General features: G+C 55.6%; 1 protein-coding gene across 1 annotated transcript; it reads left to right on the forward strand.

Moving 5' to 3' along the window:
* The first annotated feature begins 1091 nt into the window (after positions 1-1091).
* Positions 1092-24934, forward strand: TKT (transketolase). Its single transcript, XM_036266127.1, has 14 exons — positions 1092-1290; positions 11129-11246; positions 12055-12168; positions 12920-13017; positions 16543-16734; positions 18245-18363; positions 19744-19937; positions 20682-20846; positions 21028-21184; positions 21305-21435; positions 22120-22203; positions 22316-22409; positions 23634-23756; positions 24666-24934. The coding sequence occupies exons 1-14, from the start codon at positions 1184-1186 to the stop codon at positions 24839-24841; spliced, it is 1872 nt and encodes a 623-aa protein (XP_036122020.1). The 5' UTR covers positions 1092-1183; the 3' UTR covers positions 24842-24934.
* Positions 24935-27859: the final 2925 nt, after the last annotated feature.

A 27859-nucleotide genomic window follows, 5' to 3' on the forward strand; every position in this document is an offset into this window, starting at 1 on the left:
CCCTTGTCCCACAGGATGCAGAGCTCTGAGTGTGGGCTATGCAAAGGACACAGAGGGAACACGAGCAGCACCTGGCCACTGGTGCCTCTGGTGCTCTCTCAAGGGCTCAGCATGAAACAGATCTGGTTCAAGCCTCTGCACAGGCACCGGTTTGAGGAGCCTACCTTTATCTCTCTTGTGTAATGGAGCTTCCTCTTGTGTAAGACATGGTCAACGGTATTGATCTCATGGGGTATGTGGGGGTAGGTTGATTCCATAGACAGTGTCTGTGATCATGGTCCCCTTCCTTTCCCCACTCTGGCGACTCCCATCCCCCTGGGGGCCAGGAAGTCTGGTAATAGCAGAGGTGGGTGCTCTTGTCCCTACAGACTTGGGACCAGACCCAATAATCTCCCTAAGGATCAGCAGTGTTATTAGGCCCTAATATCTTGTGAAGGGCCTGCCTCTAGTACTTTCTCAGTTAACATTAGCTAGTATCATCATTGCCACTACTATTCCTCCATTTTCATAACCCCCAACCCCCTAACAGGCCCCTAAAACCCTGGGCACACTCTCTTGGGGCCAGTGCTTAAGGATAGGGCTGGTTGGCTGGGGCAGAGCCCCACACTCACCAGCCCTGGGACCTTGTTGGCTTTGCCAGTCTCAATTTTTTCATATGTACAATGGGATTCCAAACGAGCCTTCCCTCTGTGTTCCACCCAAGACCGTGTGGAGGAAGGAGACGTGGTCTGCAGTGAAGATTCGAGTCAACAGGTAAACTCTGAGTCAAGTCTTAAACCTGCAGTTATTTGGTTAATACCGCAAAGCAGTGCCGCCTGAGACAGCTGCCCGGCGAATGTCGGGGAGGGAGAGGGGTGGGAGGTTAGGCGGGTGGAGGGCATCCTGCTAGGTCTCCAGGTGCTCGGACTAACAGCGGCTTCAGTTTCCAGATCAGAGCCTGAGGCTGAAGCTCCGGCCGCTCCCGGGGCCGGCGGGCGGGGCGGGGCGGGGCTGTCGGGGGCGGGGCGGGGCTGTCGGGGGCGCGGCGGCTGGGGTGATGCCGGCGCTCCGCCCCACGGGCGGGCCCAGGAGTCTTAACGCGCCCCCGCGCGGCGCCGGGCCTCTGCCGCTGCCTGTCTGGCGGAGTCGCCGTGCTGCCTCCGCGTCTCCGCGTCTTCCAGACCCCTGCTCGCCGGGCCGCGCCATGGAGGGCTACCATAAACCTGACCAGCAGAAGCTGCAGGCCCTGAAGGACACGGCCAACCGCCTGCGCATCAGTTCCATCCAGGCCACCACGGCGGCCGGCTCGGGGTGAGCGCAGGCCCGGCGGCGCCCGGGCCGGGGTTGGGGAGCCGTTTGCGGCGGCCGCGGTCGCTGCAGGCACGCCGGTTCCATGTGGCGCTGCTTGAAGCCACCACGGGGGAGGGGACCTGGGCCAGGTCAGGTGGCGGAGGCGCGCGCGTCGCAGCGACGGGGCCAGAGGCCCCCTTCGACTGCGCCGCGCCCTCTCGGCCCGGCTTCCGCCTGGTGGGCCTCGGCCCCGGTGCGCCTCTGGCCGGCTGGTCCCTGGCGAGACCCCGGCTACCAGGCTGCGTTAGGGCGCGGGGGACGTGACTCGTGAGCCGCCGGCCCCTTTGCGGCCCCGCGGCAAGGCCACCATTATTGCGCTCTCGCGGAGGGCCGGGCCCTCTGCCGTGCTCCCTGCATGTGCAGCTCTCTGGACCCTTTCCACATCCCGTGTGGGAAAACCGAGGCTCCGAGTTTAAGTCAGTTACCCAAGGTCACACATGGCGAGAGCTGGAATTTGAACCCAGGCTGCTCAACTCATCTTGCAGGGATACTCGGGCCTGGCCTTCTCCCTACCTTACACTGCCCCTCCCCGTTGCCACTTCATCTTCCTACCCCGGGCGAGGGTCTGACTTTGCAGCAGGGGACCGCTGAGACCAAGGGCTGACCAGTGGAATGGGTGGAGTGGGAGGAATGCAGCCACGTGGTTGCAGAACCCTGGCACCCCTTATGAATTGGAGGTCTTAGATCTGACTTGGGAGGTGGTGGGAGGTGTTGGGCAGGAGAGACTTCCAAGTCTAGCAGAACAGAGGACCTAGTCCCAGGGCCAGCAACCAGGGGCACTCCCCCCGGGCAGAGGCTGGGGCACCTCTATCTCCCAGTGTTTTTTCAGGTCCAGTCCTTCTGGAGGTGGAAAAAGGCTGTTGATCCCAAGAAACCTCCACTGAAGGTGGCCAGTAGCAGGATAGTGTTAATAACAGGGGCCACTATACAGCCGGAGGCATCCAGTGGGGTAGTTAAGGTCAGAGTCTGTCTCCTACTCTGAAATGGGAACAATAGTAGCTCCTACACACTGGCTGGTTTCAGGCATTGAGCCCCTCCCATGGGGCCTGGCATGAGGCTGCAGAGACAGCAATGTGCTAGGTTCATGAAATGAATTTGGTGGCTGGGCGGGGTGATTTCCAAGAACCTTCCCAACCAAGGTGTGTGCTTAGAAAGAACATATTTTTTTTACCTTTAGGGTGGGAATGCACTACCCCTTTGTGCCTTTAAAACACCCAGTTCTCAGAAGGGATTCGATCTCTCTGGACAGTCACTTTCCCTTCTACCCCACTCCTAAGCACACTTTGAATCTGTTATCTCCATTGGATTTATATATCCGTCCTACCCATTGTGTGGAAGCCCCTCCCCAAGCATTGACCAGGCTTACTCTCCATGCCCCTTTCCCCAGCCTGGAATACAGTAGGTCTTCACACTGTATTGTTTGCTGGGTACTAGGGATCCCCTCCCTTGACTATTTCAGGGAGTGATTTGACCTACCGGGCCTTGTCGAGCCCTATAGTGTGCCAGGAGTTATCTAACCAGGCTCCTGAGGGTCTAGCTGGAGAGACATAGTGGATACCCAACGAAACAATCGAGCATCTTACAGGGCCGTGTGAGGCCTGCAGACAACTATAGGGTTACTGAGTCAAATTGGTATCTCTGGCGTGACACAGAACATCCTTTATGGCTAAAATTGTTTCATGCATTCTGAAAATGACCCTGTGAGATAGCTGCTACTACATACAGATTTTATAGAGGAGGAAAGTGAGGCTAGCGTGTTAAGAGACTTGCCCAAGCTGGTCATAGGTGGTGGTTCCATGCTGCCCAGGGAAGGGCTTGCATTATCAGGCCAGCTTCTTGGGCAGGTGGGAGAATGGAGAGAAATTGGAAATGGGGAGATCAGGTGGATTGAAGGCAGATATCAGTCAGTTTGAAGGCACTTTGAGAGAAATGAAACATTTACAACATTTGGCAGCTTCCAAGGGGAGGAGGTGTGGAGTAGGTCTTTGTTAGGTAATTAAACTCTGATTTCTGTGGGGAGAAAAGATACTATGTGACGGCTGAGACTTTGAACCCAAGTTTACATTGTAGTCTTAGGGAGGAACTCACTGAACTCAAAGTGTCCATATGCAAAAAAGAAAAAAAAAAGTGTAAACGACAATTTCTTCACATTTGTGAGTGTGGTAAAAATTACAGGAAAGAAATACTTAGAGAAAACTTCCTTTGTAGACGGAAGTAACATTGCTATGCAATCCCTATCACAGATTTTGAAAGGTGTTTAACAAGAACTATATGTGTGCACAAAACTAGTTTTGGAAGACTTGAGATCAGAGGAGTATTCTGATCACCGGATATTTGTTTTGGAGCTTGCTATTTACCCACTGTAGTGAGTGAGTTCCATCAATTGGAGGGTTTTTCCTGAGGCCTTGGCCCAATGTGGGCAGCAGTCAAAGCCAAAATGATCATCTTGTCAAGGTGCCCCCTTTCTGGGGGAGCTTACATCCCCAGTGGTGAAACAGCACCTTGGGCAAGTTTTTTCATGGCCACCCACACAGGCTGAGCTCAGACTGTCTGTCAGTGAGGACCCAGGCTGCAGGGTTCAGAATTCAGTGAGGTCCCGATTTCTTGGTAGCTTTCCTGTTCCTGTACCATCACTCACCCCTTGTCAGTGGACCTCACCAGGCCCCAGGGGAGTGAGGACACTGGCTTCTGTGTCAGGGGAGCTGAGGGACAGAGGACTCTTTGTGGCGGCAGCATCCACAGTGGCCAGAGCTTCTCGGGGGTCATCTTCCTCCACGTGCTGAGGGAACTGTGGCAAGGGATCCACTCATCAGGCCTTAAGAAAACGAAACCCACTGGCTTTATCGGAAGGGGCCTGACTGCTGAGGCTGGTGGTAATGGTTTCGTGGTTCTCACTGACCAGGGCCAGACTGTGACATTGTCCAGACAGTGCTAAGTGTTATCTGAGGACAGAAGCAGTCCTGAATTGGGGAGGTGCAGGCTGTGCTTTTAACATGTCCCCAGGGTTCTGACCCACAACATTGGGGAGGATACTTGGGAGCTAATGTCTGGCTGGACCTGGCTATGGACACAGGGAGACAGGAATCTAACTCCAGCTCCAGCTCTGTTCAGAGGAGCTGTGTCCTTGTCAGGAAGGTCCTTCCCATCCAGGGCCTTGATTTCCTCAATCTTTAAAGGAGAAGTTCATATAGATAGGTGGTTTTCAGACTGGGTCTCTCAGAAGTGTGACGGGGGGACAGAATGAGCAAGCTCGGGGGTCCCACCCCTGCTATTATAGGTTTCACATCCTGGTGATCCATGTGACTTTAAGCGGCTGGAAGTTCATCCCTGAACCTGGCTCTGACATTCAGAGATGCTTTGGCTGAGTGCCAGAGGGCTCCTTCATGGCCTACGCCCCTTTAGGTCTCTGGCCTCTCTAGGCAGAAAACCATGCCCGGGGCCTGCTTCTCCATTCCAGCTGCCTTGCCTCCACCCTGACCCTGCCTGAGGCAACAGCAAAGCCCGTTGAGATTGCCCCAGCAGCAGTATTTCCCAACCCGTGTGAAGACACCTGGCAGCCCTGTAACGACTTGGTCTTCTGCTCAGTGACCAACTCAGCAGGGCCGATGGCCAGTGTTTCTTGAAGCTGGAAAGCAAGTGCCCCTCCCCCCCCCCCCCCCCCCAGTTCGAGCCTGACTGAGACATGCTCATGAGCTGACCACACTGGCCCTGTCACAGCTCTGACCCCTGGACTTTTCTTCTTTGGGCAGAGCTGTTGTCACTAGAGCCTGGTCCCACAATGTCAGGGACTCCCTTATTGCCACACACCAGAGCTCTTTGCCCTGGATGCTGGAGTACTCTCTGAGGGCAGACGGCTTCTTGGGCAGATTCTGTGCTCTTATCCTGAGTGGTGAGGTCGAGCCCACTCAGGGGGGTGCACTTGTGGGAGCTGGGGTGACCTGGTGGGTCTGGCTGACCTGGTCCACACTGTTTGGGCTCCCTGCTCATGTCCGTTGCACTCATGTGCTGTAACCTCTGAAGGCTGCACAACTGGGTCAAGGGGTGTGGACATGAGAACTTCCTCTGCTGGACTCTTTACCTTTTTTTTTTAATCTTCCCCCGAGGATATTTTTCCATTTATCTTCAGATAGAATGAAAGGGAAGGAGATAGAGAGAAACATCGATGTGAGAGAGACACATTGACTGGTTGCCTCCTGCACGACCTCGACCAGGGCCAGGGATGAACCAAAACCAAGGTGCGTGCCCTTGACTGGAATCGAACCCAAGACTCTTTGGTCCATGGGCCGATGCTGTAACCGCTGAGCCAAGCCTGCCAGGGCTCAGCACCTTTTGTTTTCTTCTTAAAAACAAATCTTTAACAGCTCTATTACAGTCTAACTGGCAAATCATAGCATTTTAAGTTTATGGTTCAGTGGCTTTAGTAAATGAACAGCAGTTTACATTAAGTTTAGTGAATTTACCACGTCTAATTTTAGTACACTTCATCACCCCTAGAGGATCTCATGTTCAACTCTGGACATTTCATGTAAATGAAATCAGGCAGAATGCAGTCTTTGGGGTCTGGCTTCTTCCATTTAGCATAATGTTTGGACAATCATTCTTGCCGTAGTGTGAGTCAGTACTTCATTTCTTTTCATTGCTGAGTATTCCATCGTGTCAATATACCACTTTTTTTTTTTTTTTTTTTTTATCCATTCCTCAGTTTCTCATAGCATTTTACCTTTGTCCTGGCTCCTCTAGCAGACTGTGTGACCTTGGGCAAGTCAGTTCCCTTCTGTGGACCTTAGGTTCCATCCTCAAAATGAGGAAGAGGTTAGACTTTATCTCTGTTATGTTAAGAGCTAATATTTACTGAGCAGTTGTCATTTGCCTGCACACTGTGCCAAGCTCTTTACCCACACTGCCTCATTCAGTCAGGTTCTGTTAATGTCTCCATGTTGCAGTGAGGAAACTGAGGCTCGCAGAGCTCACATCCCTAGGGTCTTGGAGCTAGGATGCATCATTTACTCATTTGTGCACTTTGTGCCAGGTGCTGTTCGGGCCTAAGGATACAACCATGAAAAGGCTCAAAGTCCCTGCCCTTTTGGAGCTCGAGTTGCAGTAGGACAGACAGCCAAGAAAAAGCTACATAATGTCAGGTGATGGCAAGTAGGAGTGAGGGGAAGAAGAGGGATTTTAGGTAGTGTGGTCAAGGAGGGCTTCTCAGAGGAGAAGTCAGAGGACAGAGCTCTGAAGAAACCTTCTGAGTGTGGGGGCAGAGTCTTCCCAGGCAGGAGCCAGGGCATTTCAGAGAATAAGGACTACTTCTGAGGCTCACTTCTGCCCTGGCATCTTGGGACTCTTGCCTGAGTTTTTGTGTTTTTATTTTTATTTTTTAATGGAAAAAATCAATAAAAAAGAATATAATATAAATACTGTCCATATGTTATAAATGATAAACCTGGCCCGGCTGGTGTGGCTCAGTGGTTGAGCATCGACCCATGCACCAGGAGGTCACCAGTTCGATTCCCAGTCAGGATACATGCCCAGGTGGGGGGCATGCAGGAGGCAGCCCATCAGTGTTCTCGCTCATCAATGTTTCTGTCTCTCTCCCTCTCCCTTCCTCTCTCTCTAAAATCAATAAAGAAAATAAATAAATAAATGTTAAACCTGTATGTACCTACCACCAGGCTGAAGAGCTAGAACATGACAGCCCTAGCCAGTGGTTCATTGGGTTGGAGTGTTGTTCTGTACACCAGAAGGTTGCGGTTCAGTCCAAGGTTTGGGTGTGAACAGGAGGCAACCGGTAGATGTTTCTCTCTCTCTCTCTCTCTCTCTCTCTCTCATTCTTTCTCTCTCTCTTTCTCTTTCCCTCCCTTCTACTCTCTCTAAAACAAAAATCAATGGAAAAAATATCCCTGGGTGAGGATTAACAAAACAAACAAAATAATTAACTCTTGGCTTTGATTCTTCTTAGGGTACTTATTTCTTCTCCATAAGAAGTTTCTTTCTTATTTATTTCCTATTAATCCTCACCTGAAAATATTTTGCCATTGATTTTTAGATAGAGTGGAAGAGAGGGATGGGGAGAGAGAGATAAACATCGATGTGAAAGAGACACATCAATTGGTTGCCTCCTGCACAACCCTGACTGGGGATCAAACCTGCAACACAAGTACGTGACCTTGACCGAGAATCGAACCTGTGACCCTTTGGTCTGGGCTAACACTCTAACCGCTGAGTCAAACCAGCTAGGGCATTACTTCTTTTTTTTTTAATCTTCACCCAAGGATATTTCTCCATTTTGGTTCAGATAGAATGAGAGGGAGGAAAAGGAAGAGAGAGATAATCATCGACATGAGCCCTGGCTGGTTTGGCTCAATGGTTAGAGCGTCGGCCTGCGGTCTGGAGAGACCTGGGTTCGGTTCCTGCTAAGGGCACGTACCTCGGTTGCAGTTTGTCCCCGGCCGTGGTTGGGTCGTGTGGGTGGCAACCACTCGATGTGTCCCTTTCACGTGGGTGCTTCTCTCTCTCTCTCTCCCTCCCACTCTATCTGAACAAAATATCAAAAAATATCCTCAGGTGAGGATAAATAAATAAATAAATAAACATCGACCTGAGAGGAACACGTCGAGTGGTTGCCTCCCGCACAACCCCAATCATGGCCGGGGACAAATCGAAACTGAGGCATGTGTCCTTGACTGGAATTGAACCCGCAACTCATTGGTCCAAGGACCGACGCTCCAACTGCTGAGCCAAACCGGCCAGGGCATTACTCCTTTCTTTTTAAATGTTGGATTACTTCCATGGGGCTGTTAGAGGTGTGTGGGTCCCTGGCTTGTTCATTTGCTGATGAGCTATGTGTCAATGGAAGCTGGCAGCTCTTGTGTCTTGATGATGGAGAGGAGCCCAGCCAGAGGGGTGAGGGGTTTTCTCTCCCTGCTACAGGGAAACCTGTGAGCAGGCAGAGTGAGTGCTGAAGAGATGAGAGAGACCCTCCTGGCCAGGGAACCATCCAGAAGAATATGTGCCCTCTTCCAGGTGGAGGATATCTTTGAGAAGTTTGGCCTATTTAGGCCTAGCTCTGAGCTCTCAGCATCACCTTCATAGACTGAACTACCTGGCACTGTAAGTGGACTATTCAGGCCAAAGCAGGGATTTTGAACAAACTTGTAACTGTCATGTATCTTGGGTAAAGTACCCTGCAGTTCCCCCACCCTGACCCCACCCCCCACATGTATCCAGCCAGTGTGTGTCCATGGGTGTGACATACACACAGCACCATAGTATGGGACCTCCGCCTGTGGTTGTCTGCGGGGACAGAAGTAGGGGTACGGATTGGGTTACAGGAAAAGCTCAGGCCCTGAGGCCACAGACTCAATACATTTTCATCCCTGAAGAGCCCTCTAATAGGTTGAGTTTAAAAGTGACTGTGTTTCCTGTGTGCTCAACACTTTACAGTTTACAGAGCCCTGTCTCAATCATTGGCTCATTTCTGTTTCTTCCCTCCTGCCTGCCCTGTGGTCAGTGGGGGTGGGGCACAGCATCACAGTCCCAGGCTGCAGGTGAAGAGGTGGAGGAGGTTTGGCATCTGGTCGTCCAGCAGTTGTGGTAGCCGATGGACCTGGGCATTTTACATGCATTTCTGATGGGACTCCTGGACCCTCGCCCCCCACACAGCCTCCCCGTTTACAAGTGAAGAAGCTGAGCCTCGTGGAGGTCGAAGCACTTGTTCAGGTCACACAGCTCGTATTTCTACCTGGGGCACTTTGCAGAGGGAGGCCCCTGAAAGAGTGGGGCGACACTTGGCCCCTAAGGACCCTTTATTCTGTATGTTTTTATTCGGCGGGTGTGAAGACAGGACCAGCCATGTGGCCCCATGCAGGCTTTAGAAGAGAGAAAATACTGCAGGCTCACCCCTCATGGGTCTAGCTAGGAAGGGTTACAATCAACTAATTTTCAACTTCTGGTGTCTCTTCATGGCTGACCTTCTTTCTCCCTCCACGTCCACTCTGCCCAGGCCTGGGCACGCTCTGGCCACGTGCAAAAAGTGCTTGTACCTCAGCAGTTCTCTCTGACAGCCAGTGGGAGCATCACCCGGGGATCAGTGTGGACAGGGCTGACAGCGCCCCACACCCGCCTTTCCTCGTCCTCCTCAGAGCTGTTGGGCCCCCTGTCTACCCACATCCTCCCCCACTCTTCTCAAAACAGGATCAAGACTTTTGAAACAGGATTCCTCAGGGAGGACGCTGCTCTTGGAGGCGGGAAGGGCAGATCAGCCTGACCTGTGTTGACTGGGAGGTCCTCCCGCCAAGTTTGGCACTGGGGACGGGGGATCTGGGTCCCTGCCAGGCAGAGGAAAGTTTCCTGTTTACATTTCCTCACCTCCCTCTTTCAGGTCTAGTGTCTTTTCCCATGACCAAGGAGCTCGTAGAAGTGGTTAAGTATAAGACGATTGTGTGCTGGGAATGTGGGTACTAAACCAGCATGGACAGCTCTGGATTTCTGTACTAATGTGTCTGCGCTGGGAGTGACTCACCCCTAACCTGGTGGCGGGGGTTGGGGGTGACTGGCAGGGGAGGAGGGAGGCGTTTGTGAGATCCAGATGTTGCATGTGCCCTCGGGTTTGGCATTGGCGTGTTTTAGCGTGAAGGACCTGAAAGAGCATCGTCGGGGCTGTGTTGGGCTGCATGGCGGAGCCGTGGGAGGCACGTTCCCTCAGCAGAACTGTGGGCCAGAGGGCTTCAGGCAGGGTTAGCCAGGAACCAGCATGTCCCAGCAGGAACTCCGACCTCGAGCCCCATTCCTGGGAATAGGGGCTGGAGCAATCACATGGGTCCTGAGAGACCTGAACCTGAACAAGTCTCAGCTCTAGGATGTAATGCTTGCATCTGGTATTGTTAATTCCTTTGCTCAGTAGCCATTCAAATACGTTTGTGATTAATAGGATGCAGGAGGCTATAAAAAGGGGGACCCCTTGACCCCACCACTCCAGGGCTGGAAGGGCAGGCTCTGGCTTTCGTCAGCCACACCTTAGCCCTTGTCACGGGCAGAAGGGATTTTTTATCTGTTCATGATTGTAGCCTTTGTAGATGAGATTGTGTGTTTTGCCTTTTAAATTTTGCACAAAAGCATGATTCCTAATGGCTACACCAGCCCTCAAAATGCCCATTAAAAAAGCTGCCAAGTAGCCCAGTGATTCTGTTGGAGAGCCTAGAGCCCAAGTTTTCAGACTACCAGCCCCATGAGGCTACTGGGAGGCTTGTGGTAAATCCATGAGACTCGGCTCCTTACCCCTTGCCCATGGCCTCAGGACCAGTACCCCTGGGGCCTGGGAGGGCAGGGCGACTGTGCCTCTCACAAGTAGGCAGAGTCACGGGCAGTCCCACGGGGATATAGCTCACTGGTTAGTCACAGAGGGGCCACCACTCCTCAGCTGCTGAGCCCTACCTCCTGCTGGGAGCCACAAGGCCCGAACTGGGCTCCAGCTGGCACCAGCCACACCCCCGCCATGGTGCTGCCTTGCACTGGGCTCCCCTGCCCAGTCTCCGGCCCTCCTTTCCTACTCGAGTCCAGCCCCAGAGCTTTTAGTTGTGTGAATCCGAGGGTGTGACCTGTTGGCCCCTGGGGGATGCTGTGCCCAGGCCGCCAGCAGTGGCCTCCTTTAGACCCTGTGTAACCCTCCCAGGGAGCAGGACCACATGGCTCTCCATGACTCCTTGGGACATGCACCCCAGGCCCCTTCACCTGGGCTAGAGTGAGCCCTGTAGGTCGGGTCCAGAGCCATGATGCACGTGTCCATCTCTCTCCTGGGCCACAGCCACCCCACGTCATGCTGCAGCGCCGCGGAGATCATGGCCGTCCTCTTTTTCCACACCATGCGCTACAAGTCCCAGGACCCCCGGAACCCTCACAACGACCGCTTTGTGCTCTCTAAGGTAGGAGCCCAGCTTGCTGTCTGTCATCTGGGGTGGGGTATCCTGGGCCTGGACCTGTGAGGGTGCTGGCACTGAGCCATCTCAAAGGGGACCCACCCCACCCTAGCTCAAGCCCAGCCCTGGCCCACCCTCTGCCCTCGGCTCTGTCTCCACGCAGCAGGCCCTGCCCTTCCCTCAGCGTCCTGCCCTGTGCTGGCCCAGCTGGTAAACTTAACCCAAGTTAAAAAATAAATGACCAAATTAGTAGGGAACAGCGGGAATGACCTGCGGGTGTTGGGCCTGTTAGCCACATGCGGGACTTGAGTCCAGGTCTGAGCGCAGCTTTGTGGCTTTCTGCACACATTTTTCTGTGCACCCCTGGACCACATGCTCCCTCGGGAGTGGTGATGCATTGCAGTGGGTTTGGGATAGGCACCCTGTCCCTCCCCTCCCGCATGAAAATCACAGCCATGCCACAAAACCATGAAATCCACCTGTACCCAGGCCTGGCCCTGTGGCCTCTTGTCTCTTGGGGCATCAGAGCTTAGAAGTCTGTCCAAGTCTGCTCACACGCCGAAAGCTAGGGATTAGGGCGGCCAGCTGCCTGCTGGGGCTTGGCTGCTGCCAGCCTCACAGCTGTGCTCCCCTGCACCTGTCCTGGGCCCGCTTGGCCTTGGCTGGAGAAGATGAAAGAGGGGGAATGGCCTTTACTTGGTTCCTCCCTTGGAATGGATGCCCTGGCCAGCAGGCTTGGCCGGACCCCAGGTTTCAGGGTGCAGTGGGAACAGCTCCCCATCTGAGCCCTCTGTCCACTGTCTGTCCCTGGCAGGGTCACGCAGCACCCATCCTGTACGCCGTCTGGGCTGAAGCCGGCTTCCTACCCGAGGCAGAGCTGCTGAACCTGAGGAAGATCAGCTCCGACTTGGACGGGCACCCTGTCCCGGTACGTGTACCCCACCAGGATCTACACAGGCCTCTGTCTCCATTTCCTGTTTCCCAAGGCATGTCGGAAGGCGGGCAGGGGCGCCCACTGAGGAGCTGGGGGTGTTGGAAGGTGGAGAAGGGCATTGCATGTGGAAGGAAAGAAGCCGGTGTTCTTGGGCTCGCTCCATTCACCCCAGGCTGGTGTTGAAGGGCGAGACCTTTCGAGGCCCCAGCCCAGGGTGCTCTGGATCAACTGCAGATACAGCCTCTCCCCAAGCACCAAACACCCAGCTTCCCTTCCCCGCTGGGCCTCCCTGGCCACAGAGACACTGCTCGGGAGAAGCGGTTCACAGTGCCAGGGAAGGATTTGCAGGATACTGGTGACGCACCAGGAATGGACCCAGTTTGCACTAATTCCTGCAGGTGTTTACAGTTCATGGGTGACCATGGAAACTCACATCCCCCACCCGGCACCCACTAGGGCCAAGTGTTCTGTCAGTTTTGTCATGAATTCTGGCCACAGTGTGAGGTGGATGATGTGGGGTCCCTTTACAGATTTGGGAACTGAGGCCCAGAGAGGTTTGGTCCCTGGCTTCAGGTTATACCTCCCTGGTGGGGAGAGCCAGTATTTGAACCAAGCCCACAGTTATTGCTGTAAGAGAATGAGGAGTCACACCCTGGGTGGAGAAGTCTGGGTGGGGAGGCCAGGATCCCGGGAGGGAGCTGCTCCCTTCTCCCCTGTGAGTGACTGTGGCCCTCTGTTATGACAGAAACAAGCTTTCACTGATGTCGCCACCGGCTCCCTGGGCCAGGGCCTTGGGGCCGCTTGCGGGATGGCCTACACAGGCAAATACTTCGACAAAGCCAGGTAACACTTCCACTCCCCACCCCCACCGGCTGCCATCAGGCACCTCCTCCTACCTGGGTAGGAGCTGAGTAATAGTGCAAGTGTGGCCCGAGGCTGGTCCAATGACCAGATGAGATAGGCTAAAGGAATGAAGGGACCTGCCCACAATCCCTTGATAGTGGTGACTGGTGGAGCCAGGTTCAAGCCCAGAGCCCACGCTCCAGACCTTGTGTTCTTTGTCCAGAGTGCTTTGGCTGATGAGTTCTGTGTCACCCCCAAGCCTGGTTCTTGGACCCTGTGAGTCTCAGTAGGCCCCACCTGCCAATGTGCCAATGTCTGGCTAAGTGCCACAAGCCACAAGCTGCTTGCCTTTACCTGGAGAAACGAGAAGATGTTTGTATTCTAGAGAGTTCTGCATCCCTGAGCCCCACCTATCAGCCAGGGAAGAGACAAACATTGGAGAGAGCGACCTGATCATAGCGATTTGCTGCTGCAGCACCAGGTGGCTTGAGGCAGATTTCAGTCACAAAGCTGTCTCCTGCGGCCCCCTTGGGCCTGCAGGCCCATCTCCGTGGGGGAGAGGAGTGTTGGCTGCAGGCTTTAAGGAAATTACCTATCCGATGGTGCTCAGAGCTTTATAGGCTGTCACCTTGATAAGCCCCTACAGGCTGAGAGGTGACATGAGTACAGTTCCCCTCCCACTGATGGGAAACTGAGGTAAGATGTGGTGGAGGCCGAATTTGAACCCAGGGCCTGCATCCCTGCATCCTGAGTCCAGATTCGGAGTCCCCAGGCTGTTCTGAGGGGAGCACAGGAGGTTCGGGAGCACTGGGGGCAGGGAGCTTCCTAGAGGGGCCGATGGAGCCTGGCCTGCAGGTGGCAGGGAGGGCCCAGCTGTGCAGCAGTGGCTTCCCTTGTGCCCTACAGTCCACCCCCTGGGAAAAGGGCCGCAGCCAGTGGTCATGGGGGGGGGGGGTGGCTGCAAGGACCTGACTGGATGCTACACCGCAGTGAGCACCTGCTGTGTGCAGGGAAGGGGCTCCTGAGACCGCTGCTCAGGAGGTGGCTGGGCTGCGAGGCATCCCAGACCCTCTCAGGCCAGTGTCACCTGGCGGCACAGCCTTTGCCTTCAGTCCCCAGAAGTGATTCACCGTGAAGTGAAGAAAATCACAAAGAATGGGGTGTATGGTTAACAGTATTTTATTTGGCACAGAACCAGAGATGTGAGTTCATTGGTCCCTACAGTTGCTTGAAGTAGTTCCCTGCGAAGGGCCATTTGAGGTTTAGCTGGGTTCCCAGCACAGAATCAGCTAAGGCTCAGGGCCCGAGAGGTGAGGGGTGGCAGGGGTGGCAAGGGAATTATCAGGCCGTGCCAGGCTCCCGGAGGTAGTGTCCTGATAGAGCAGATCTGGCCTCCAAGCATGTCACCCAGCCACCAACAGGGAGCACACAGCAAATTGACTCTTTCATTCCTTTTCTAACTAATCTTTTTTTTGTTTGGGTTATCATATAACCTTCTCATTTGAAAAATACAGAAAAACATTAAAAAGAAATGAACATTTTCTTTATTCTTAACCACTCCCCCATTTAAATCTCAATGTATCATATTTCCTCCATATTATCAGGAGAAGAAACTTAGAAGTTTGCAACACTATGCATTCTGCTTTTTAGAGAAATCGGAACATTTTCTCACATTGTAACTGTCGAGGGCTAGGGGAATGATCGCATAACGTTCTGTGTTACGGGTCTGCTGTAACCCACAGAGGCAGGCCTCTGCAGGTGGACATTTGGGGAGGTTTCAACCCCTGCAACCAATGTTGGCCCTCTGTTTAGGGTCCCTTCCCTTTATGGTGGTAACTCAGAGCCTTGGGGCGAGCCCTGACTTCTGTGGGGCTCCAGTGTCTTTCTCCAGACCCCAGGATGCCCTCCTGACCCGACCCTGTAGGCCCCAAAGGGCCGATCCAAATTCCTTGGAAGTGGGTGTGGGGTTGGGAAGGCAGCCAGCCTGCTTCCCTGGAATCCCTTTCTGGGGAAGCTGAGTTTCCTACAGGCCTCTGGCTCAGCCACATCAGACTGGAGACTTCCACGAGCTTCTGGCCCCCTATAGGACACAGCTGCAGATAAGCCCCTGAATGTGGCCCCTGGGACTTCCTGCTCCTGGCCAGGTAACTAGTGACCTGGCCTGTTGGAGGCCACAGAAGGGGAAAAATGGGGGACTCCTTGACCTGCTGGCCTGTGGAGGTGCTGAGTCATGCTGACAGTGCCAGGGCTGTCCCCGCCCCTTCTCCAGTTCCCTTTGGCTTGGCCCTACAACAAGGAGGCCTGGAGGCCCCAAAGGCTTCGCTGTAGCCAGCTCCAGGGCCCCAGCTCCAGGACTGTTTCCTGCCGCAGCTGTGTCCCCGCTGAGCTCATCTGGCACGAGCCTCCCTTCCCAGGCCATGCAGCTGGACGCTGGGCCGGGGCCGGGGGGATCTCCCAGTCCTGCTGCTCCCTGCACGTGCCTTCCTAGACAGCAAGGAGTGGACAGTCTGGACGGACCGGGCAGTCAGACCTTTGTTTGAATCCCCGCTCAGCTAGTCCTAGCTGCATGACCTTCAGACAAGTCCCTTCACGTCTGAGCCTGTTTCCTTGTCTGTGTGTTTTTGGGAATAGCAACCGCATTTACCTCCCTCAGAGGCTTACTCAGCAAGGGCCCAGCACCTTGCTGGAGCCCTAGGAACCTAGATGCCACCTGCCAGCCTGAGTGGGGTTCTTGTTTCTGTGCCTGTGGCCACTGACCCTCAGCCACCCCCTCACATCTGGGGGATGTTGACAATGGGAGTACTGGGGAGGGGGTCAGAGTCACTGAACTGGTCTCCTACCTCTGGCCTTACCCCCTTGGCTTAACCCTCCCCCAGGTCCAGGGAAGGTTTTATTCACTGGGTGACATCCCAAGTTCAGTGCTCTTTTTACCAGGTCACTCGCCTTTGAGAAGATCATGGTTGCCTGTGCCGAGGGCTGGAGAAGGCCCCTGGGATGGAGAAAGCCCAGGCCTCGCTCCTCTTGTCTTGGGCAAGAACCAGCCTCGGACCTTGGGGAGAGTTTATCCTGAGGCCTCTCCCTCTAGGATGCTGCTTGGCTTGCCTCCCAGCCTCCCCAGCCCAGCTTCGAGCAGAAAGATCCCCTCTCCCTCCGGCCCCCAGCGAGTCCTAGGGCTCCCCAGCGCTCCTGGTTCGTGGGAGGGAGGAGGGGAGTGGGTACACCCCTACAGTGGGCAGTAGGCCCCGGTGAACATACATTTTCCTTGTGTCCTAACAACCCCCGATCCTCTGATTCTCACTGATCAGACTGTCACCTCCTGGCGCTGTCTCCTGGCAGCCAGTACTTTCTGGAGCTCCTGACAGCTTCCTTCGTAGCCATTTCCTCCGTGTGGACTTGGGGTGGGCATCAGGGAGCTGACAGCGTTGCTGCACATCATGGGTGTAGCACAGAGCACAGGAGGGACAGACCAGGAGCACAGCAGCCCAGGTGGGAGGTGCCAGCCTCACGCCCACTCCCCATCCACAGCTACCGTGTCTATTGCCTGCTTGGAGACGGGGAGGTGTCGGAAGGCTCCGTGTGGGAGGCCATGGCCTTCGCCGGCATCTACAAGCTGGACAACCTCGTTGCCATTCTTGACATCAACCGCCTGGGCCAGAGCGAGCCTGCTCCGCTGCAGCACCAGCTGGACGTCTACCAGAAGCGCTGCGAGGCCTTCGGGTACGTACAGGGCTGTGGCCAGAGCACCCACACAGCACGGAGCCACAGTGCTAGAAGCTTTGCAGGGGCTGAAGCCAGAGGCTGATGAGTCTCCCTTTTCAGGTTTTGACTCACAGTTTCAGACAGTGGGCATTTGGACTTAGAGTGGCAGCACAGGCCACCTCATGGATTTGTGGGCTAAGGCCCAGTTTTAAGTGAGTTGTTTGTGTAGTTGTGAGCATGACAGTCCTGAGCGACTCCACGTAGCGTTCCCCCACATCCTCACTTTGTTCTTGGGTGGGTGGACGGACGCACAGTGTGAACCACCTTAGCTCCGTGAGGCCAAGGAACATGGAGGGGTTTGAACCTTGGTCAGCTGGCTGCATCCTGTGCCCAACTTCAGCCAGCCTGTGGAAGAGAGCAGGTCCCCTCTCCTGGTGAGATGGGAGAAAGGCTTTTCAGACTCTGCCATGGACCTTGAAAGGCTGTGAATTCAGCCCTGTGTTACAAAGCAGGGAGGTCCATCGGGGTGGGTGTCGGCCAGCCTCTCGCCTCAGATACAAGCCTCTCTGCAGGTAGGGCTCTGAGGGCGGTGGCCTTCATGGGTGCGTCCATGGCTGATCACACAGGAAATACAGTTTGTTATCTCTGGTGACTGACCTTGTGGAGGGAGCGGGTGTTCTCTGTCGGACAGAAGAGGAAAGGGCCCCAGAGCGCCTCAGGGGTCTCCGTAGGGCCCCATCGAGCTGGGGACTTGGCGTGTCTGCAGCAGTGGCGTCTGTCTGACCTTACGGCTCTGAAGCCGGATTCATGAAGTCCCGGCTCCGTCACTAACTTGCTTTGTGACTTGAGCAGGTTACTCCGCCTTCAGTGTCTCAGTTTGCTCGTCTGTAAAAGGGGTGGCAGTGGCTCCTCCCCACACCGGGTTGCGGTGAGACTGGCATCAGTTCACGCGTGTGGCGCTCGGCCCAGGGCCGCATGGAGCGCGCTCGGTACATGTTAGCCACTGTTATTACCGTTAATGACCAGTATCAATATTAGAATGCCAGGGTCCCGGAAGGAATTGCTCTGAGGGGAAAGGTGCTCTGCCTGGCTGTCCCCTGGGTGCTGACCACATGGCTCGATTCGACGTTTCCAGCACCACATTCAGCATCTGCAGTGATCAGATTAAAAATTGGCCCAAAAAACGCATCAAGAATCTAATAGATTCCGAACCCAGTGCATCGGCCCCAAAGCAGCTTTGGGCAGGAAATGAATCAATCAGGAATGAAAGAGGCAATAAGTGAACTAAGCTTGGGATTACTTAGGAGAGAGGAGGAGATTCTGTTCAAAGCAAACAAGAGGAAGTGAAATAAATGCGGGAAAAGAAAAGAAAACCCAGATTGGAAACAGGACCGCCTTAGACTCCCCAGCTCCTCCCACTCTTTCCCAGGTGGCAGTTGTGCAGGGGAGTGAGGGCTGGCCTTGCCCTGGGACCCCTCAGGGTCCTCGGGCACGGGGTCCTTGCCCTCACTCCCCTCTCTGCCCCCAGCTGGCACTCCATCATCGTGGATGGACACAGCGTGGAGGAGCTCTGCAAGGCCTTTGGCCAGGCCAAGCACCAGCCGACAGCCATCATTGCCAAGACCTTCAAGGGCCAAGGCATCTCAGGTCCGTATGCACGAGTCTCCCTCCCGACCCCTGGGGCTGGGCCCTGTGGCTAACTGGGGATGAGGGTTTCAGTGCAAGGGGGCATTTCTCTAAAACCATGTGTCTGGGGAGGCACCAGCCCTTTGCTGCAGTAGCGAGTACATACACCCTGGCTGGTGACTCAGTGGTCAGTCAGCATGGCTGGGATTCCAGCCCAGGTCAGGCTGGCCTTGGCTGAGGGGCATGCGCAGGCAGGAGGAGAGGATGGCCTTGGGGAGGGAGGGCCTGCGGTAAGGAGAAGACACTGGTGTGAGAGCACCCCCTCTCCCCACTCCCCACTTGCAGAGCCTCCTGGACAGCTCCAGCTGTCTGCCCTGAGCTGATGGGCCAGCAGAGAGCCCTGGGAGAACCTGGAGAGACCTGGGTTCTCCCCGAGAGGCGGGACAGCCCTCAAGCAGCAGAAAAGGGCTCAGCAGAGGCCTCTGCGGGTGGAGAGCCTGGGAGGAGCTGAGACGGTTCCGCGCCAGGCATGGGAGCGATGCTGGCGTGTTGCCCTCTAGTGCCCAGATGGGGAAGTGGGGCGAGAAGTGGTCGGGAACTTGAATGTGGACACAGAGTCCGCGGCACTAGAGGCCTAACTGCTGGCTCTGGGCCGGCTCTGCTGTGGCAGGTGCCCTGACTGTCCCCCTGTCTGCTTGGGGGTCATGGTCCCCTCTGCCTTTGTGGCTCGGTAATTGAGGGCATTCACTGCTTTAGGAGGGGGGCCGTGGCTTCTGAGAGGGGGTGGACATCGAGGAGGACTGAGATGTTGTCAGAGCCTCAGTGCGCTGCCTGACACACTCAGGGGTCACCGCTGGGTGGGATCTGGGGACCTCGTAGCTTCGGGGAGTATCTGGGGGCCTGTGGGGCTGCTGAGTGCTGCCTTAGCGGGTCAGTCCTTGGCTCTGCCCACGCTGAGGTGGCCTTGGGGGGGCCTGCTCTGTGGGTCACCGAGGTCATGTGACCTGGCAGTGCTCACCCTGCTCCAGGCCTCAGCTTTCCCTTCTGATGGCCAAGATCCCGACTGGGTCAGGAAACTGATTTCTGCAGCACACCCCGTCTGTGGGCTCGGGCTGGGGCGGTGGCTCAGAAGAGAATGGGCCAGGGCACCCTGCCCTTGCCTGCTCCCCTCCCCGTTCTGGCTTTGAGCTGCTGGAGGTCGAGGTGTCTAGTCAGCAGGGACCGGGCACGTGGAGTCCTGACCCCGTGGTGCCCAGCACAGGGCTCCGCTGGACTGTTACGACACTATTCCTCCCTTTCCTGACTATCCCTCGATGGGTGGAGGGCCAGGCCCCGGGGAGCAGCTCCTGGCCCTCTGGGAGTGCCCGTCTTACCTGGCCCTCTGCCCTCCTGGACCCGCAGGGGTAGAAGATAAGGAGTCTTGGCATGGGAAGCCTCTCCCCAAAAACATGGCTGAGCAGATCATCCAGGAGATCCACAGCCAGATCCAGAGCAAGAAGAAGATCCTGGCGACCCCCCCGCAGGAGGACGCCCCCTCGGTGGACATCACCAACATCCGCATGCCCACGCCACCCAGCTACAAAGTCGGGGACAAGGTAGAGCCCAGCCTCGCTTCTCTGGACTAACCAAGTGGGGTGGCCGTGTTTCTCTGGTTCCCCGAGGTTGGGACCACGATGTGTCTCTAGAGCACTGGGAAAGGGAGGAGAGTGATCACTGCAGGGTCAGGAGGGCCCTGAGATGTTGCTTCTGTAGTTCCTTCATGGAAACAGCCAGCTCTGGAATCATTTACCTGCAGAGGCTGAGAGGGCAAGGGACTCGCCCACAGTCACTCCGCAAGCTCCTGGCAGCACTGCGATCCAAGCAACATGACTCCTGAGTCCCCATCCCCGGCCCATCCGGGCCTTGGCCTGAGCTCGATTGGCCTTGTCTGGCCTGGCAAAGGCTAGGGAGGCCTGCCCTGCTCCAGGGCCCTCCCCTGGGTGAATCCATCTGTGCAACTGGCATCAGACTTTCTGACTCCCAGACTCTCAGATCGCCCTCACGGGGTTGGGGGGAGGCGGGGATTGGGGGTGTTAGGACATCTTTTGCAGCTCAAATAGCCCACAGCTAGGCTGGGGCAAAGGACTGCAGGGACTCCCAAGTTCATTGTAGACGTTCTCGTTGGCAGCCTTACAGAAGTTAACTTTCCAAAGGCCATGTGTTGTTGGACTTCCTTTCTCTGCCCCAGTTTTTACTCTTTTCCTCCCCGAGAGGTGCAGTGCCTCAGAGGCTGTGCAGGGCTCTAGGCCACCCCTCAGCTGCCCTCGCCGGTGCTCAGCCCTCCCCTCCCCTGTCCACAGATAGCTACACGCAAGGCCTATGGGCAGGCCCTGGCCAAACTAGGCCACGCCAGCGACCGCATCATCGCTCTGGATGGGGACACTAAGAACTCCACCTTCTCGGATCTCTTCAAAAAGGAGCACCCTGATCGCTTCATTGAGTGCTACATTGCTGAACAGAACATGGTGGGTGCCAGGGGCGGGCAGAGGGGGCAGGGCTGGAGCCCTCCCGCTCCTTCGGGCAGCTACGAAGGAGTTCAGTGTTTGGAAACAGACTGCGGAGTCCATGGGTGTGCAGAAGTCACTTGGAGAGGAGGAGAATTCAGTCCCGGGGATGACAGAACCCCTGCCCCCTCCCTCTGCCCAGGTCAGCATCGCCGTGGGCTGTGCCACACGCAACAGGACCGTGCCCTTCTGCAGCACTTTCGCAGCCTTCTTCACGCGGGCCTTCGACCAGATCCGCATGGCGGCCATCTCCGAGAGCAACATCAACCTCTGCGGCTCCCACTGTGGCGTGTCCATTGGTGAGTCGAACCAGGGCCAGGCTGCTCACACCTGTAGCTTCCCTGGACTGCCGGACCAGGCGGTGGGGGAGGCGGCGGGTCCACGATGGGCGTCTCACCATTCCCTTTCCCACATCCCAGGGGAAGATGGCCCCTCTCAGATGGCCCTGGAAGATCTGGCCATGTTCCGATCAGTCCCCAAGTCAACTGTCTTCTACCCAAGTGATGGGGTGTCTACAGAGAAGGCAGTGGAATTAGCAGCCAATACAAAGGTTGGTCACACGGCTGTTCTTCCTGCTCACAGCTAGCTCTCTTAGAGGGACAGGAGGGAGGCCAGCATGCAGGCCTAGAGCTGGAGATACCCAGAGTGGCATCTCCTGACCTTGCCCTTGGTGTTCGTCGCTTGCAGAAGTTAGACTAGGAAAAGTGGCATGCACGCCATCCTTCCTGCCTTATGGCAGGCATTGCTGATTGGTCACTGTGCTTTCTCCACTGAGAGTCTGGCAGCCCTGCCAGTGGGGCAGTTGATGCCTTTCTGCCTCCCTGAGTTGGAGTCACCAAGACATAATGAGCAATGTGGTCCTGGCCAGAGCCACGCTGCCAGAGACCGGAGTGCCCCATCCGCCGGGGCGTGCTGGGTACATCGTGGGGAGCCGGCCCCCTTGGAGCCACTCCACCTGATGGAAAACTCGTTTTCTGTCTGGGGCTTGAGGCTGGCAAAGTCATTGGGCCACTGTCACTCAGGAGGGGTGGGTGGACACGTACACACTACAGAGGACAAGAGAGTCCTTTTCCTCCTAGAGGAGCAGCCAGCATGAGGTGCCTGGCAGACACCTCCGTGGGGATGACAGGGTGGAGGACATGACATCGGGAGGTAACGGCCTTTCTAGAAAGGCTTTGCTATCTGAGGCTGGATGTGCTCCATCCCGTAATCCCCAGTTACTGTTTCATCCCAGGGCATCTGCTTCATCCGGACCAGCCGCCCAGAAAACGCCATCATCTACAGCAACAACGAGGATTTCCAGATCGGACAAGCCAAGGTCAGTGTGCTGCATGTCCCAGTGAGGGCCACAGAATGCGCCCGAGGTCAGGGTGCCCCTCAGGCCACCAGTCCCTGAGCCTCACTGGCCCCTTCTCCCTTGTCACCCTCAGGTGGTCCTGAAAAGCAAGGATGACCAGGTGACTGTGATCGGAGCCGGGGTGACCCTGCATGAGGCCCTGGCTGCTGCTGACCTGCTGAAGAAAGGTGAGGCGGGAGGGACCCAAATAATTTTAGATCGGGCGCTGACTGCGTACTAGTCTTGGGGGTGGGAATTAATTTCACCCAATTAACTAATGATAATAGCCACCCTCTGAGCACATATTATGTGCCTGGCGTGATGCTAAATTCTGGGGCTGCAGTGGCCACAGTCCCTGCCCTGAGGCCCTAGAGTTGAGGTGTCCAACACAGTGGTCGGATCAGAGATCCTGAGACCTATCAATGGGATTGAATCGCCACTCAGTTGGGCACTAGTTAGTAAGTTATTTAGCATCACTGAGCCTCAGTTTTCTCATCTGTGAAATGGAAATACTGTGTTGCCTTCCCCATGGGGCTGTCCTAGGGATTCAGTAAATAGTAACCTGGTGTTGTTATTATTGTGAGCTTGAAATTGTTAGCTACTGGTAATATAGAGGAGACAGTCACAGGAGATGACACATCTCGGCTATGATGGTCGTGAAGGTGAGGGCGGACGTGGGTGTCCTCGGGGCGGTGATCTCAGGTGTACGTCGGACTGATAAGCAAAGAGGGAGTGAAGAGGCCCAGGCAGGAGCATCGGCATGTACAGAGCTCTGAGGAGCTGGAAGAAGGTGGGGGCAGGAGCAAGGTGGGCTGGAGAAGCCAGGGGGGTCCAGCCCCAGTAGGGATGGCGATCCAGGGGGTGGGTGTGAAGGAAGCATGGCAGAGCTAGACTTGTCCTTCTGAGGTCATTCTGCTGGGTCACCTGAGCTGACCCTCTCCGTCCCCCCATGAGCACACAGCTTATCTCAGATCAGACACTTGGAGCTGTGTCTCTGGCTTCCCCTCCATCTTCAGAGGCATCTGGGAGGGTACAGGAGAGTTACGCGGGCCCTACACATGCCACTCGGTGTTCTTTGACAGTCCAAAGGCCGAGATCCCCTGGCCCAGGACATGAAGGAAAAGAGACCACATGCTCCTAAAACAGTCAGGGAAGGCTCCCGGGAGGAGGTGGGTGGGTACAGAATGCCAGAGTGTGGGCATCACATGGCAGAGGAAGAGGGCAAGCCACGGGTTAGCAAGCATGAACTCTACAGTGGGAACAAGGGGACAGCCGCAGGCTGAGCTTTTAGCTGTGTGACAGCTCTTAGGACACCCCAGCCAGTCCCCCTCCCAGGGGGCTCGTCGAAGGGCCGGCGCCCAGCATCCAGCCCATTCCCCTCAGCCACGTCCCTGCATCTTCTTCCCTCACAGAGAAGATCAACATTCGCGTGTTGGACCCTTTCACCATCAAGCCCCTGGACCGGAAACTCATTCTTGACAGTGCCCGTGCTACCAAGGGCAGGATACTCACAGTGGAGGACCACTACTACGAAGGTAAGGGTATGGGTCCGGGAGAGCCCAGGGGCACAGGGCTGGACATCCCTCCTTTATCCCAGCCCTAGGAAGGCAGCTATGGCCCATGAAACCCAGAGCTGTCCGCGGAGCAGCTGGGACTTGGCCTCTTAGGCCTGAGGCTGGGCCTGGAGACCCAGCGAACTCAGCTGCTAGCATTGCTCCACGGAGCCCCTGCCACCCAGGAAGCCAGTAGAGCAGGGGATTCCGATCTCACTGCTAAGAGTGGGAAAATGTGTCTTTGTCCCAGAAGTAGCTGTTGTGCAGAATCAGACTGGGAAGCCACACAGCATTTCCGTTGCTTGAGTCCTTCACAGAGCCAGGGCTCTGTGACCACACACCACCTTGTCCCCACAGGAGAGAAGGTGGGCCTGGACTCTGGGTCAGTTGCACATGCTAGTCCATTGATGACAGCTGCCCAGGGATGTTGTTAAAATGATTCAGAGTTTACATTTGGGCCTAAGAAGAAAAAGTATGATGCTCTGGCCGGTTTGGCTCAGCAGTTAGAGCATCGGCCTGTGGTCCAGAGAGACCCGGGTTCCGTTCCCGCTAAGGGCGTGTACCTCGGTTGCGGTTTGTCTCTGGCCCTGGTTGGGTCATGTGGGTGGCAGCCACTCAATGTGTCCCTTTCACATCGATGTTTCTCTCTCTCTCTCTCCCCCTCCCACTCTATCTGGACAAAATATCGAAAAATGTCCTCAGGTGAGGATAAAAAGTATGGTGATTGATTAGTGATGTCTGTTTCTTCCGTCTTGGGGAAGGGGTGGTGTGTATGCCATCTCTGTCATGGTTGGGTTAGGGAATAAACTCAGGCTGGCAGAGGGCCAGGGGACCCACCCACTGCTCACCCTGAGATCAAATCACCTGAATCACCTCCTTTCCTTTGCCCAGGTGGCATAGGCGAGGCCGTCTCCTCTGCAGTAGTGGGCGAGCCTGGCGTCACTGTCACCCGCCTGGCTGTCAACCAGGTACCAAGAAGCGGGAAGCCAGCTGAACTGCTGAAGATGTTTGGCATTGACAAGGATGCCATTGCACAAGCTGTGAAGGACCTGGTCGCCAAGGCCTAGGGGCGGGAGTCTGCACATTCCTGGGAGATCCTGGTGGGGGTGCTCAAAGATGTACTGAGGGGAGTGGTAAATATATGTTTTGAGAAAAATCCATCGGCCCCTGAAATGTTTTTTCTTTCTGGATCCAGCCAGGGCTGGTTCTGGGGAAGAAGGGTGGAGAGGAGGGAGGGGGAGGGGGGTTGGCACCCTTGGCTCCGGGCCAGGACCTGGTGTCCCAAGGCCGCCTGCAGTCACCTTCGCCAGCATCCACCTCAACCGCCACAACTGCTGCGGCCTCCCGGGCACTGCTGGGTGACACTGAACTGCAGTCAGTGTGTGGCCCAGAGGCAGCAGCCCAAATCCCGCCTCACCCTCAGCCACCAGCCGGCCCCAGGGAGGCGAGGAGCCGCTTCAGGCCAGGAGCTGTCCAGGGTGCCTTCCCGAGGACCCGCAGCCCTGCAATCAGGTCTCCAAGGGTGGGGAGGCACATTTGTTTATTGTCCCTGCTCCTTGCCATATGTCTTAACCAGTAATCTCAGAGAAGCAGAGGGGAACAGAGCAGCCCCCTGGGGAAGAGGTGACCCTCAGTTGGCATCAGAGTTGCAGGTGGCAAGTTCACAAGGTCCAGCTCCCACTCTGCACCACAGACCGGAAGTCCTCGATCCTGAGCCTGCAGAACTGCTTCCCCTCAACTTGTTAAAATGCAGGTCCCTGGGCCTCACTTCTGGAGCCTGGGACTCTGCATTGGACCCCTGGCCCACGGGCTTCTGATATCACACTTAGAGAGTTGAGCAGGCCTCAGCTCCAGCCCCCGCCCACTGCTGGTTCCCTTGCTCTTGTGACCACAGCTCCTTTATCTCCCTGCTACCTGGGCTCAGCCGGAGTCAGCTCTGCCTGTGGCCTACTACAGAAACCTTCGTACTAGGCCAGGACAAGCTAATGCCAGGGAAAGACGGTAGATGCTGCTGGCCACTGGTGGGGTCCCCAGAAGTCCTCAGAGCCCTTGGGGAGGATGAGACATTGTAGATACATCCACTTGTCCATCTGACAATCTGGACAGAATGAACCAGTCCAACCCTCAAACAGCAAGCTGCCTCCCACTCCGCTACTGAATGGTCCGGGTTTGTCTGTACAAGGGGCTGTGTCTCTGCATTAAACTCACCAATGCCAGCCCTGGCCGGTTTGGCTCAGCGGTTAGAGCGTCAGCCTGTGGTCCAGAGAGACCTGGGTTTGGTTCCCGCTAAGAGCATGTACCTCGGTTGCAGTTTGTCCCCAGCCCTGGTTGGGTCATGTGGGCGGCAGCCACTCAATGTATACCTTTCACATCAATGTTTCTCTCTCTCCCTCCTGCTCTATGTGAACAAAAAATGAAAAAATGTCCTCGGGTGAGGATAAAAAAAAATGCCAGAGGGAGGGGAAGAGCTGGGATGGGGAGGAGGCCTGGGCATGTCCCTCCACCTCTGGGCCAGGGCTTCTCAGCCTGTGAGCACTACCGGAGAGTGACTTCAGCACTAGGCTTGGGGGTCTACTGCAAGCTTCAGGGAGCCTGTGGGCACCGGTCACTGCAGGAGCCTACATGGGGAGGGAGAGGGGAGTAGCAAGCCCTCTCCTGCATGGCCAACAGGGTAGGGAGGGGACGGTTGTCAGCCAGAGCTCTGGGTCCTGACGCAATTATGGCGCCCCCTTGTGTAGTCATGCTCTAAAACATGTCTGTCAGCAAGGATGCATAAATGACAGTGATCCCATAAGATTAATGGAGCTGAAACATTCCTGTCACCTAGTGACGCTCAGCACGATGCATTACATGTCTGTGGTGATATTGGTGTAAACAAACCTACAGAGCTGCCAGTAGTATAAAAGTATACATACCGCCCTGGCCAGTTTGGTTCAGCGGTTAGAGCGTTGGCCCGTGAACCAGAGAGACCCGGGTTTGGTTCTGCTAAGGGCACGTACCTCAGTTGCGGTTCGTCCTCGGCCCCAGTTGGGGTCCTGAGGGTGGCAACCAGTCGATATGTCTCTCTCACATCAATGTTTCTCTGTCTCTTCTTCCCACTCTCCCCCCTACTCTATCTGAAGATAAAATACAAAAATGTCCTCAGGCGAGGATTTTTTTAAAAGTATACATAACATTTAGGGTTTGTACGAACACTTTGTGATGTTTGCACAGTGGCAAAATCACCTAAGGATGCATTTCTTAGAAGGCGTCCCTTTGTGAAGGGGCACATGACTAATCCAAAATAACAGTAAACCACAGAAGAGTAAGGAAATGCACAGAGGTCTGTAGGCAGCAGTTCTGGGAGAGGGAGCCAGAGTGTCACCTGGTGGTCTTTCCCGGTACTGCAAGGCCTTGAACAGCACCCCAGTTGGAGGGAGAGGCCTGTGGGAGGGGCTCTTGGCAGCAGCGAACAGTGAGCAGCAGCAGTGGGAGGTGAAGGTGACATGACAACACCTGCAAGCCAGTACTTTATGTGCACGCATCTTAATTTGGTCCTCAACAACAGGACTATCCCCATTTTACAGATGAGCTAGAACTCAGGCTCAGAGGATACACCAGTTACCCCAGCACAGTAAGGGGTAGAGTTGGGACTGAAAATTGGGTCCTTACTACTCCAGCGATCCCAGTCTTTCACCCTATTGCCCTTGGGGCTCTCTGTAGAAGGGGTTGTGCAGCAGGTCCCTGAAGAAGGGCCTTGTGTTCTGAAGGACAATGGCTGTGGGGAGTGTGGAGGGAGCTCAGATCCTGTAGGTCCGTCAGCAAAGTCGCCTACAGGCCCTTGCGGAGAAGCAAATGGTGAGACAAGGGCACCTGAACCATGGGCACAGGCCCAGGCCTGCAGGGAGGCTAGGGTGGGCCTGCGGGGCCTATGTACACTGGCAGCCATGGCCCCAGGACCTGGGCAGGAGAGGCAGCTGTCCTCACTCCAGCCTGCCAGCCTCTCACAGGCCCACGCGGCTTGTGAAGGAGAAGCTAAGGCCTGGGGTGGGGGTGGGGGTTTGCAGGCTAGGGGGCCTTACCAGTCACCTCCAGTCCTGGAACGG

Source organism: Molossus molossus, unplaced genomic scaffold (genome assembly GCF_014108415.1).
Source record: "Molossus molossus isolate mMolMol1 unplaced genomic scaffold, mMolMol1.p scaffold_m16_p_18, whole genome shotgun sequence".
In the NCBI taxonomy this organism is placed as follows: domain Eukaryota; kingdom Metazoa; phylum Chordata; class Mammalia; order Chiroptera; family Molossidae; genus Molossus; species Molossus molossus.